General features: G+C 40.4%; 1 protein-coding gene across 1 annotated transcript; it reads right to left on the bottom strand.

Moving 5' to 3' along the window:
- Window positions 1-2,349: 2,349 nt before the first annotated feature.
- On the bottom strand, window positions 2,350-12,477 carry dla (deltaA). The gene is made up of 11 exons (XM_008418437.3): window positions 11,978-12,477; window positions 11,582-11,884; window positions 11,283-11,343; window positions 10,945-11,202; window positions 9,488-9,548; window positions 9,272-9,402; window positions 7,571-7,740; window positions 7,198-7,414; window positions 5,268-6,048; window positions 5,068-5,176; window positions 2,350-4,112 (listed from the first exon to the last, which is right to left on the bottom strand). The coding sequence occupies exons 1-11, from the start codon at window positions 12,044-12,046 to the stop codon at window positions 4,107-4,109; spliced, it is 2,166 nt and encodes a 721-aa protein (XP_008416659.1). The 5' UTR covers window positions 12,047-12,477; the 3' UTR covers window positions 2,350-4,106.
- Between the last annotated feature and the right edge of the window lie 922 nt (window positions 12,478-13,399).

The raw sequence follows: 13,399 nt of genomic DNA, 5'->3' as shown, positions 1-13,399 counted from the left end.
TAACTAGACCACAAATACTTGGTAAGATTTTTGTGTTTTTGCAGTGAAACTGTTATTTGGCCTTTTCTTTAATTGTTCTCAGAATGAAGCCAATTTCACTGCAAAAACACAAAATCTTTCAGTGTATTATTAGTCTAGTTTCCAGTGCAAATATCTTAGTTTTGTCTTATTTCATGTGTAATAACTTAAAAATAATTCCTTAAAGTTGATTTAAAAGGTTCTAGGCCTACTGGAAGATTATTTAACTTGTAACACAGGAAAAATGTGTTGTTATAAGGGAAATAATCTGCCATTGAACTAGAACTTCATCAACATTAATGAATTATTGACCTAAAACAAGCTCGTATATCTTCCTGAAAAGTTACTTATTTCACGCATACTAACATATTTTAAAACTAAACCAAATACTTGTACGATATTGTTTTTACAGTGTATAGTAGCTTTTTTATGTTTTCTTTCGTTGCTCACAGAATGAACTCAAGTTTCTTCAATAAATACATATCAGATACCAAGAGAGAAACTTTTTCTCTTCTTAATGGCAAACTTGTTTTACTAGAACATAATATACATTTTTCTTCCTGCAAAAACACAAAAACTTACCAAGTATTTTTGGTCTAGTTTCTAGTCCAGATATCTTGGTACACTTGAGATAAGACAAAACTACAAGTAATGTTTCACCAAAATATAGAAGATTATTTTAAGTAAGCATTTCCTTAATATTGATGAAAATGTACTAAACTCTCTTATAACAAGATATTTCACACGTTACGTTAATTAATCTGAAAGTGGAACTAGTACTTTTTCATCAATATTAAGAAATTATTGACTTAAAGTAAGCTTTATCTTGCTGAAATGTAAGTTAGTTTTGTCTTATTTCAAGTGTGCGAAGATATTTGTAGTAGAAACTAAACCAAATCTACGTGGTAGGGTTTTGTGTTTTTGCAGTGCATAAGCAGCTGAAGCGCTGATTCATGTGATGCTCCGTGTTTCCATGATGGTCCGTCCCAGGTGCCGTCCCGAGGCTCTCGCCTCAGAGGTGGTGGCTGTCTGTGGCTGAACTCCGGCCAGAAGGCATCTGTTACTCAACAACATCTGTTCCTGCTGCTCTCTTTCTCCCAGCATGCCGAGGGACATGCAGACTCTCCCTAGGGTGGTCTTTTGTGTGCTTCATTGTCAATTCCGTCATTGTCTGCTGAAGCTTGTTCCACTAATGGCGCGGCGTTGTAAGCCGAACCAGAGGCCCCCGATGCCAGGCCGATGATTTACAGTCACTCGCTTCCAGGGCCGCTGCTGTGTTCACTGGGCACCGAGGGGCTGGAGGATCGGGGGCCCAAAAAATAAAAAACCCTGAAAGATTATTAAAATTAATAAAAGTAACAATATATTTAATTTAAAAAAAATGTGTAAAGCATGTGAATAGATACATACTGAGCCCTCTAGTGGACATTTGTTTTTCTTTTGCGTTCCTTCACAATACTTTTGCGTTAGTTTTTGTCTTTTCAAGTTGTGCTAAGGTAAAACTAGACCAAAAATTGTGGTTTTGTAGGGAACTAAAACACTGCCAAAAACCACAAACAAGCTAGTTTTTTGCCTGGCTTCTTGTGCAAATATGTTGATGCACTTGACATGAAACAAAATTATCTCATGAGGAACTTTTCAGCAAGATATATGAGCTTGTTTTCAGTCAATAACTGAATTTTTATGAAAAACTACTAGTTCCACTGGCAGATTATTTCACTAAAACATGGGGAAAATATCTTGTTATAAATAAAATAATCTGCCAATGAAACCAGTACTTTTTCATCAATATTAAGGAATTATTGACTAAAAACAAGCTCCTATAGCATGCTGAAAAGTTTGTTGCAAGTTAGTTTTTGTCTCTTTTCGAGTAGAAATCAAACCAAAAATACTTTCAGTGAGTTACGTTAAAATGGAAATGTTTCACTTTTTTAAGTTGTTTTGGATTTTCTGATCTCTCCAATGAGCTTTCCAGCTGACTAAAGAAAAGCCTAAATTCAAGCATCAAAGCATCCAGTTCACGATATAGTTTGGAAAAAACAGGAAGTGTGTGAAACTACTCTCCATTGATCTAAATTTCAAAGCCATGATTTACCTGGTGTTGGTGGAAGTCGCACTAAGAGTGGTAAATCTGGTGTGAGGACATTGTTTTTCATGAATAGACCCCCTCGTCCGTCTCCACGGCGACACTTTCCAGAAAAAGGCCCGCCATGGGGCGGCCCGGGGAAGGCAGCAGATGTTGGTGATTAACTTTGCTCACGGCGCCTTCAACGAGGCGTTTGCTGGGAGTTTTCACACATGGACGCAGCCAGAGATGGACGCAACGAGACGTCATGTTTAGCAATATTTATTGGAAAAATAGTCTTGGCTAATTCCTTCATTCACAACCAGTAAACTGTTACATTATTCATTTTAAATAACATTTTCTTAAAACCAAAGAAAGCAAAAGAAGTAGAAAAAAACCAAACATTCACATGAAGTGCCTTTGCAAATATCCTTTAAAAAAAAAAAACTTAAATAATTATAACAAACATCACAAATATACATTAGAAAATAAAAATAACACAAAGTTTTTAAATTAACATAAATTAAATCATAATTTTAAATCATAACATTTTCTTGGGTTTATTTTACAAAAAGGACAATATGTATCAAAAGGAAATTTCTTCTCTTTCTTTTTTATAAAAAAAAACCTTTTTTTTTGTTTTGTTTTTTGAAAGAATACTATATCATAAATGGTTTGGAGGGCTTGGGGGGAGAAAACGCACTTCAGTTAGTACAGACATCAAGTATACATACAGTCTTCACTATGGCAGCGATGGGAGCACAGCCCATGAAGCGCCCTGTGAAGAGCAGGCCAGTATGGCCAAACATCCACCGTTTGATGCAGTTCCTGCGCCCAGCAGCAGCCTGTGGGGTGCAGAAAAGGCCCGGCTGCAAATGTTGCATAAAATAAAACTCGTAGCATGCTCTGTGGCAGGGGTGTCCAAACTACGGCCCCGGGGGCCGTTTGTGGCCTTTCGACTGATTTTGTGCGGCCCCCAACTGCAATTCGAAAATGATACAAATTTGACCCGTAGATGCAGATGGAGACTTTTAATTTGTAGCCAGGGAGAAAATGGTTACCACTTAATCTTCTTACACAGGAAAATGTAAAGTAACACAAAGTTTTTGTGTTTTTAGGACCAAGTTTTAACAAAAGATCAGCTTTTATTCGTTCTTAAACTTGGCTAAAATTAGCAAACGGTTTGAAACAAAGTGATCCAAATCCTGTTCTTATTACTGAAAATAAATTTATTAAATTGAGCCCAAAAGAAACTGAAAACTAGATGACTTTCTTTTAATACAAATATGTAAAAACTGCTACGTTGTATTAGGGCCAAATTAGGAAAAAACAAAAAGTAGTAAATTTCTACCAAAAAAGTCAGACATTTTTCAGAATTTTTCTAGAAAAAACAAGGACATCTACAAAAAAATTTTTTTTTAGATTAATATTAGAAATTTTCTACAGAAAAAAGTAGAAAATTTCTGAATTTCAAATGTTAAAAATTTTCTAAAACATTTCTGAGTTTTTGGCAGAAATTTACTCCTTTTTTAATCTCCAAAGGCCATAATACACCGTGGTAAAAAATCCCTTCCAGGTTTTGGATCAGGCTGTTTGATTTGATTGATTTTAGGTTTAGTTTTTTTGTTTTTTTGCTACTTTTGAGTCTACAATTCTGGTCGACGTAGCAAAAAGTTTGGACACCCCTGCTCTATTGCCAGTGAGGCAATGGTTGCTTATATATAATCTCCAATGAAAGGCAGAGTGAAAAGCTTACTGACAGTTTACGTTCAACTGTAAACCTCATTTACATCACTTTTATTTTTACATTTTTTTACCGTGCCAGTTCTTATCCCACAGGCCGCCGCTGCCTACACTTAGTTACCAGTAGAGAACCAGCTCACTCTGAATATCAGTTAAACGTCTCTGTATCAGCAGCAGTCTCAAGGCGGGACATCGCCCCCTAGGGTTAGAGCAGCATCTGAAGGAGCATAAAAACTCTCCCATAGAGCAAATGAGCAACCGGCAGCCCATTGGTGGCTTCTTACACCTGGAGACGCACAGGTGGGAAAAGAAACAGAAATTAGATTTTATTCAGACCAGTGAAATGTGAACACTGCAAAAACACAAAATCTTAACAAGTCATTTTGGTTTAGTTTCGAGAGCAAATATCTTAGTACACTTGAAATAAGGCAAAATTATCTTACCAGTAACTTTTTAGCAAGATACAGAAGCTTGTTTTAAGTCAATAATTTGTAAATATTGACGAAAAACTACTTGACAGATTATTTCACTTATAACAAGAGATTTTTCACATTGTGAGTGAAATATCTGCCAATTAAACAAGTATTTTTTTCATCAGTATTAAATTATTGACTTGAAACAATCTGAAATGCATCTCTGGACAAAACTAAGAGCGACTCCTGTTATCCCACCAAACACCGATTTCTGAACTCTTCCTGATTAAAACATTAGTGTTGTTGTTTCTAAATTAATATAAACTTGTTTTCTTTGCATTATTTGAGATCTGAAAGCTCTGCATCCTTTTTATTTTGACCATTTCTCATTTTCTGCTAATAAATAAATAATATTTGCTTTAATTTTAGAGACATGTTGTCAGTAGTTCATAGAATAAAATAATGTTCATTTTACTCAAACAGAAGTAAAAAGTAAAATCAGAGAAACTTGTCTTTTTAAGTGGTCTCTTAATTTTTCTGTAACTTTTCAGTTATATACATGAGCTTGTTTTAAGTTAATAATTCCTAAAGTTCTAATTCGATTGGCAGATTAATTCACTTAAAACATGGGAATATATCTACCAAGCACTTTTTCATAAATATTAATGCATAACTGACTAAAAACAAGCTCCTATATTTTGCTAAAAAGTTTCTTGTAAGTTACTTTTGTCTTATTTCAAGTGTACTAAGATATTTGCACTAGAAACCAAACCAAAGATAGCTGGTAAGATTTTGGATGTTTTTCCAGTGAAACATCGATAAACTCACCTCGGTCGCAATTATACATTCGTCTTTCTCCTCTGACATCACAAACACAGATTTGTACTTGGTGTCCGCACATGCAGACAGTTCTGGGGCTCTCTTTTCTGATGCATCGCTTTGAGAGGAAACAAAAACACAACATTAGCGTTACTATTTTGGCTGCTGGGGGTCATTTTGACTGCCAGCTTCCTGCTTTAAGTATTTACCATTTTAAACGTTTGCTGTGTTTCTCTTCAAACTCCAACGAGTCCAAGGATTGATACTTGTCCTCGCAGGCCGCCTCCAGCATGGCCTCTTTGGCCGCCTGCTCGTAGTTCACCTCCCGCACCAGGTTGTAGTCTGAAGGTGGATGTCGGCTTTTGCAGCTGCTCCTTCCTGGCGAAGAATCTTCATCCGGGTCGCCGCTGCTGAAGTCCATCTTTTTATTGATGTTTTTGACGCCGGGCATCGGCATCACACTGATAGCAAGGTCCCTGTCACCACGGTGACAGTTGTTGGTGAGGTTATTTATTGTCTCTCCTTCGCCCGCCGTCTCCGCCTGTACGCTGTGCTGAGCTTTCGATCGTAAAAACCCAACCAGCACGGCGCAGCCGGCCAGCAGCAGCAGCACCATGGCCACGCCAGAGCCGATGGCCATCCAGGGGACCTCGGACCCTCGGATCGCGGCGTGCTCCGGAAGCAGAAACTGGCAGTTTCTGCCTCCGTAGCCGGGCACACACGCGCAGACGTAGCGGTTGTTTCTCTCGTGGCAGGTGGCGCCGTTGTGGCAGGGGTTGTGCTCACAGCGGCTGATGGGGGAGCTGCAGTTGCGGCCGGTGTATCCGGGTGGGCAGGTGCAGGTGTAGCCGGTCGGACCCTCCTGACACGTCCCGCCATTTTGGCAAGGATAGGCAGAGCAAACGTCACCTGTCTGGTCGCAGTTCATACCAGCAAAACCCTCTGGGCATTGGCACAGGTAGGAGTTGACCAGATCCACACAGCGGGCGCCTGGAACAGAAACAAAGTCTCATTTTACTGTTTGTTCTTCAAAGAAACAACAGACTTCAGGACCTGCAGTAGCTGCGTTTCCATTACAAATGTTTGCAAACGTTTGTCGATATTCAGCTAATGTAAAAAAAAAAAACACAATTTCCCAATTGCGGTGTTTCCATTAAATCGCAAGTTGATAAAGTTGTTCATGTGATAAATCATTAAAAATCATGGCAGTAAACAGTTACATGAGACATAGACATAAATCAGCCATGTTGCTCATCATCTGTCAGCCAATCAGAAGAGATGTTTTATTCAGGCGTTGGAGCAACAAACCCAGGGGTGTCCAAACTTTTTGTCATGTGGGCCAAAATCGACAAGTCAATAGCAAAAAATAGTAAAATAATTTAAGATTAAAATAAAATCAAGCAATTACAATTATCTGATTTTGTTGCTTTTTGTAGAAACAAGCCCCAAATTTTAAATGGTTTTTACACATTTTCTGTATTAAAAAAAATTAAATTTAGTTTTCAAATTGTTTTGGGCTTGATTGAACAAATGTATTCTAAGAAAACGATTTGAGTCACTGTTGATCATGTGATTCATGTGATGCAAAAAAGTGTTTCTGTTGCAGTTTTGCAGAATACAAGGGTGAAGAAAAACTACATCCTATCAAAAAATGTCCGTTTTTCAAAATTCCCATGTTTCCATTAAGCAAATTTATTTTCGCAATTTCAATTGGTGAAATTTTAAGGTTAATGGAAACTCAGCCAGTGACCAGATAACTGCACATATTGGATTTAGGAAAACAGATTTGCTTAATGGAAACATAAAAAATGTTCTAAAATTAGGTTGCTTCTCACAAAACTGCAGTGGAAACACTTCTTACGCATCACACGTCATGTGATCAACAACCGGATGTTACTACTGCCAGAAAAGATGAAGAAAACAGGAAGTGGTTGGATGATGTCGACACTGTCTGTTTTTAATGATTTATCGCAATTTATGTGACTTTAATTACATTTCTTATTTAATGGAAACACTACGATCGTTAAATTGTGTGTGTGTGTGTGTTTTTTTCGACATTAGAGGAACACCGACAAAGTGTTGCAGTCATTTGTAAAGCAGAGCTTTGCAGCAGAACATAAACTCCTCGGCGTCTCTTACCGTTGGAGCAGGGACTGGAGGTGCAGTGGTCAATCTTTTTCTCACAGTTGAATCCTGCGTATCCAGTGGGGCACTGGCAGAAATAGCCTCCATCAGGGTTGTCGGCGCAGCGGCCTCCGTTGGAGCAAGGCCCATCCGCACACGTCATGGCACTTAACTCGCAGTTGTTGCCATAGAAACCATGAGGGCAACTGCACTTATATGTGTTTTCTGAATCCTGAGTGGGGAGAATAATAATCACACCGGGTTGACGTCGCTGCTGCATCTGCAGCTAGACATCAGACATTTTTTTTAGAGGCTTCTTTGGTTTCGACTGGATAAGTGCAGCAGGTGCCAGGCTACATTTAGACGTTAATTTTTTTTCCACACTTACAGTGCAGCTTCCCCCGTTGCGGCAGGGGTTTCCAGCACATTCGTTGACCTTGATCTCACAGCTGGCCCCAGTGAAGCCGGGCCTGCAGGAACAGGTGTAGCTGCCCTGGCCGGTGTTGCTGCATGTGGCTCCATTCATGCACGGCTTGTGATGAGTGCAGTAGTTCAGATCTGGAAGCACGCAGCAGAACATGTGAATTAGGCTCAGTGCAACATATGGCACAACCAGAGTGACAGAATGCCTTTTGTCTTCCACTACATTTCACCGTCTCTGCCGCCTATCTTCACACTTTGGTTGTTTTTCTTGTTTCAGCCATGACAGTTATGGGTTTTATTCTGGTGTTTTGTGATAAAAGTGACAAAAATAACTATTTGTTACTCTGTTTTTTGGATAACTGTAAGGCTGTTTCTACGTGTGGCACCAAAACATTCCCATTTGTAATATGTGTTTCTTTAGGACACCAGTCATATAAAAAGTGTATTTTTTAATCACTAAACTGCACATATGTGTTCAGATTTATTTATATTTATCGATACGCTCAATTAAAAACAGAGGAGAAAATAGTAAAACTAACAATCTAAGCATCACAGTCAGGTTTGGGGGATTTTAAACATAATTCATACTTATCGTGATAACAAATTTGAGATGCAACGATGTGATATTAATATCTGTATCGGTTCCAATATTTAAAAAAAATCTAGATCGGGTGTTATTGGCAATGTGCAGATCTATTCGGTCTAGTTCTATACTAGCTTGGCAAAATATTGTTTTTTTAATTTATCTTACATTATATTTAGCATTCCGAATTGCACTTTCCGAACATTTTTACAGGTTTGTTGCGGTTTATTTTACATGTTGGACTGAGGAAGTCGAGCTATTGCTGTCAGTTTCAGTTTCATTGTTATTTATTTAACACTGCACAAAAACTAAATCTTACTCCATTCTGGTTTAGTTTTTAGTGCAAATATGTTAGCATGCTTGAAATAAGACGAAAGTAACTTACAGCTAACTTATCAAGAAGACATAAGAGCTTGTTTAGAGTCAATACTTCCTTCATATTGATGAAAAAGTACTAGATTCATCTGCAGGTTATTTCACTTATAATATATTTTCCCCTGTCATAAGTGTAATATTCTGTCAATAATACTAGAACGTTTTCATCAATACAAAGGAATTATTGACTCTAAACAATCTTATATCTTGCTGAAAAGTTACTTCTAAGTTAGTTTTGTGTTATTTTAAGTGTACTAAGATATTTGCTCTAGAAACTAGACCAGATTACTTGGTAAGTCTTTGTGTTTTTGCAGTGCACTCCTTGTTCTTACAATCTTGTGATGCTATTGCTGCAACTAAATGTGCTGCACTGGTGCAGAGTTATCAAATAAATGTGTTTAAAGTCAGTTGAACATTGTTTTTCTGTATAAAATCGATATAAAACCTCAGATATCTGTACCAGTATCTGACATCAAAGTGGTGGATTGGTGCATCCTTAATCACAATAAATGATCAAACTGATACCTGATTAGATTTCTAGCGAGGAACCAAATCATTTGTTGCAAACTCTGAATAAAGCTGAAACTTCTCCTGGTCTAAGAGTCCAAATCAATCCCAAAATGCCAGAACCTCTAAAACCCAACAAGCAGTTTCCCCCCCGTCCTCCTCTCTCATCACCGCGGCGCTCTCAGGAGGCCCGGTCCTCACCTTGGTTACAGAAAAGCCCCCCCCAGCCCTCCTGACAGTTGCACTGCCAGGGCTGCTGGCAGGTCCCATGGAGGCAGCCCGGGTAGCGAATGCACTCGTCGCAGTAGCGCCCCTTGAATCCCACTCTGCACCTGTTGTCGTCCAATTAAGAGGGAGCACACCGGTCAGTCCACTCGTGTTACGCCGCTGCCGTCTCAGTAATCAAAGGAGACTTACTTGCACTCGCCGGGTTTCTCGCAGAAGCCGTGCTCCTCGTCGCATCCCGGCAGACAGATTGCTGCGCAGCAGGAGAAAGTGAAAGTTGCACTTAGAAGAATGTGTAAACAGAAACGCAGGTTTATCACTGATTTTCATTTTTGCAGATTTAAAAGCCAAACTTGTAACTAAAACAAAGCGATGAGATGCCCCTACACTGCAAAAACACAAAATCTTACCAAGTCTTTGGTCTAGATTATAGTGCAAATATTTTAACAGACTTTAAATAAGGCAAGACAAACTTTCAAGTAACTTTTCAGTAAAATATGGAAGTTTGTTTTAAGTAAATAAGCCATTAATGTTGATTTTTACTTTTTTTAAAATCAATATTAAGTAATTATTTACTTAAAACAAGAACATTTATGTTGGTGAAAACTTATTTGTAAATTAGTTTTGTCTTATTTGAAGTGTACTAAGATATTTCGTTAGTAATCAGACCAAAAATACTTGGTAAGATTTTGTGTTTTTGCAGTGTAAACTGTTTCTTCAAACTTAGTGTCCTTAATCTCATCCCTAAAACTTCATGTTCAACATACTGCAGAGACAAAGAAAGAGTCTGTGTGAATGTGTGTGTACCCCAAAGTGCACACACTCTCACACAGACCCCCAAAGCCACCCCAACACCCTCCCTTTTTTCTTCTCCTCCTTTGCTGCAGGTCAAAACTCTTTTATTCATTCTCCCTGCACACACACACACACACACGTACACACACTCACTCACACACTCCCCTTAATGTCTCAGATTGGGGCAGATAAGAGTGGACAGCTGGCGAGTGTGTTGCCAGTGCTCGACAGCTGCCCCATTGTTTCCTCTCTGCCGGCAGCTGCCCACTTCAAACAATACCTCCCCCGCCTCAACCAATCAGCGTCCGGCCCACTCCGGCAGCAGCCAATCGGAAGGCAGCATGTAAATTTATGGCACGCGTGAGATTATTCCAAAAAACTTTCCTTAGAATAAATCAAGTAGTCGTGTGTGTGTGTGTGTGTGTGTGTGTGTGTGTGTGTGTGTGTGTGTGTGTGTGTGTGTGTGTGTGTGTGTGTGTGTGTGTGTGTGTGTGTGTGTGGAGAAGCAGGGGGGCGGGGGACGCGTGGTGTTTACCCACAAGATCCCTTCTAACGGCACTTGGACCCTTTGACTACAAACTAGACATTTTTTAAAATATAATACTAAAATTCAGTTCTAAATCAAATATCGTCATTTTTCATTTTAATTTTGTTTTTGTTGTTTTTTTTTAAGTCAATTTTTGACAATAAAAAAAAAACAATTTTGGCAAATTATTTTAGGAAGGTGATGTTCGTTTTCAAGTATCGTGTCAAAAACGTTACGATAACTTCCACGTCTGTACTAAAATCTTTTTAAAAGTCATATTTGATGCGTCCTCCACCTCATTCCAGTAATAAAAGTTTCTTAAACTCACGCTCCGTGCAGTATTGGCCCTTCCAGCCGGCGTCACACACGATCTCCCCCCGTTCTCCGCAGGTGAAGTGCCCAAAAGCGTCGTCTCTGGGCCGGCAGAACACCGAGCAGCCGTCCCCGTAGTAGTGCTCGTCGCACACAAAGCGGTACGAGTACTTCAGCTCGGTCCTGCCTGCGGTGTGCAGGTCCTGGGACCAGTCATCTCCCACCGTCAGATGCCTCTGGGTGGTCATTGTGCTGATGACGCGCTCTGGATTCTCTAAAAAAGAAACACAATAAAAAGGATGTAACAAAAAGCAGGTGAGTGCCTGAGCTGGAGAGGGAGGATTTGGTTCCTACCTGTGGAGAGGTCGTCTTTGGAGTCGGTGTGTAACGCTTCGATGATCAGGGAGAAGGTCCCCTGGGAACACAAATGGCTTGGTGAGACAGGTGGCCAGCGGAAGCGTGGTGAAAACACCAAGCAGCTAAAAAAAAAAAAAAAAACCCCAAGGCGACACTCTCTGCTCTGAAAGCTGCTGAAACCAAACACCCCTGCCCTCAACTTCATGCGCGCTCAGCCGTCGCGCTCACTTTTACGCACAGAGATTCAATTAAAATGGCGCGAATCGCATTGTTTTCGGGAGTGAATCGGAATTTACCGGCCACGTGAAGCCGAAGTTCATCCTGACCGGGTTGGTGAACGCGCTCTCCGGGATGACGTCGGGGACCTGGAAGGAGTTGGAGCCCAGGACGGGCGTCACGGCGCCGCCGTAGGTGCACGGCGGCTCCGGCGAGGCGTTGGGCTGGTAGTGCTTGAGGCAGATCCTGAAGAAAGTCTTACATTCGCACTGCTGCTGGAAGGAGGAGGCCAGGCCTCCTTTGCAGCAGTTCTTGTTCCCCTGCGCCCCCTTCTTGTTTAGAAACTCCTGCAGCTTCAGCTCAAAAACCCCCGAACAGAACCCCTGGGAAGGAAATAAGCTCGTTATCGTCACCCACTGGTGGATGGAGCGGATAAATCATGTGTTAATGTTGGAGATAAAGATTTGAAGACCAACCTGGCACAGCAACATGAACATGACGGTGAGAGTCAGCAGAATAACGCGCCCCATGTTTAATAAATACATAATAAATAAGGAATAAATAAAGTAAAACGTGTGGGGACTTGTTGGCTCCTGTTCAGTCCCCTTGAGGAAGATGCATTGAGCTCGTTTGTGTTGTCTCAGTCAACTGCTGCCGCTGCTCGCCCCGCTGCTGGGATTCATCTCCCGAGGAACCAAAGAGGATAAATCCCAAAACTCTGAACTTGAAGGCAAAAAAAAAAAAAAACCTGAACTTGTGGGAGTTTATAGCGCAGATAAAAAAGAAAATAAAACAAAAACTCCTCCTCTGGTCCGACGTAAAGCGTAAATCCAGTGCGTAATGGTGATGTTAGTTACTGGTCCATGCTTCCCTCAGCCTCCCTCCCAGTGTGTTTTGTCACCGTGAACTGCGCGTCTGTCTCCGGCCTCCGCCGCCTGCAGCCTGTTTTATACGGCCTGACACATGCTATGGTAATTACATGCAAATGGGCCCCTCCTCCTCCTGCTCTTCTTGCCCGACCCTTACCTCCCACTGAGCAGTCTCTGGTCTGAAAAGAAGTCCAAACCAGTTTCAAGATGTTTACTAGAGTAAAATCCTCCAAAGGTAAAAAAAAAATAAAATAAAACAGATTTACGCGTTAAATAAATAGACATCTGCGTAAAAAATAGGCGTCAATCTGCAGTTTTAACCTAAAAATCACTCATTCATTCTCTACTTTCAGTGTATATTTATATTTTTTAAGTTATCTAGAAAACGCTGTTCAATATAAACAGACTGAAATTCCGTTACAGAATCAGTAAATATGATAAAAACACCACCTGTCTGCTTAACTGTTTACATCTTCACTCTGCAGTATGAATTCCTGCTCCATAGTTCAGGGGTTGAATAGGAATTTAACATCAGGTTCAATTCAACTTTCCGGGATATTTGGGATAAATTCCCCCCCCCCTGCTCCTTCAATCTGTACCCCCCGCCCACCATAAAAAGACAACAGGGGGGTAAAAGTGGCTGCACACGTGGTGGATGGCACGTGGTCGCATTGATCCGCCCAGCTGTTGCCTCGCTGCACAAGCGCCTTTGTTTGAAGAGAGCTGATTTCTAAAGTTTCCCATCACAAAAAAAGGAAGGAAAACCGTTTCCTTATCAAACCCTGACTCAGTTAGGGGAAGCTAATTGTTTTTATCCCCCCCTCCCTCTTTCTCCATCTCAGCTTCTTCTTCTTCTCCTTCTTCGGGATAAACAAGCTCTAAATTTTGCTAGTGGGAAGAATTTCACGCTTTGAAAAGGACTAAAGAAAGCATTCCTCGGCAGAGAGCTACACGACTTGAGGGACTTTTTTTTTCTCCACTTCTGTTTTGCTTAAAGTTTCTCACCAAAACCAGCGTGCGCGCGCACTT

Source organism: Poecilia reticulata, chromosome 1 (assembly GCF_904066995.2).
Source record: "Poecilia reticulata chromosome 1, P_reticulata-male-v2, whole genome shotgun sequence".
Classification (NCBI taxonomy): domain Eukaryota; kingdom Metazoa; phylum Chordata; class Actinopteri; order Cyprinodontiformes; family Poeciliidae; genus Poecilia; species Poecilia reticulata.
Note: the sequence above shows the minus strand (reverse complement) of the source record. Positions and strands in the feature narration are given on the sequence as shown.

Excerpts from the sequence above, each read along its gene's own strand:
- dla (XM_008418437.3), bottom strand. The coding sequence starts at position 12,046 with ATGTATTTATTAAACATGGGGCGCGTTATTCTGCTGACTCTCACCGTC. Across the intron at positions 9,549-10,944 it reads GGGCCAATACTGCACGGAGC|CAATCTGTCTGCCGGGATGC; the intron begins GTGAGTTTAAGA and ends CCTGCTGCGCAG. Across the intron at positions 7,415-7,570 it reads GCAACGGGGGAAGCTGCACT|GATTCAGAAAACACATATAA; the intron begins GTAAGTGTGGAA and ends CTCCCCACTCAG.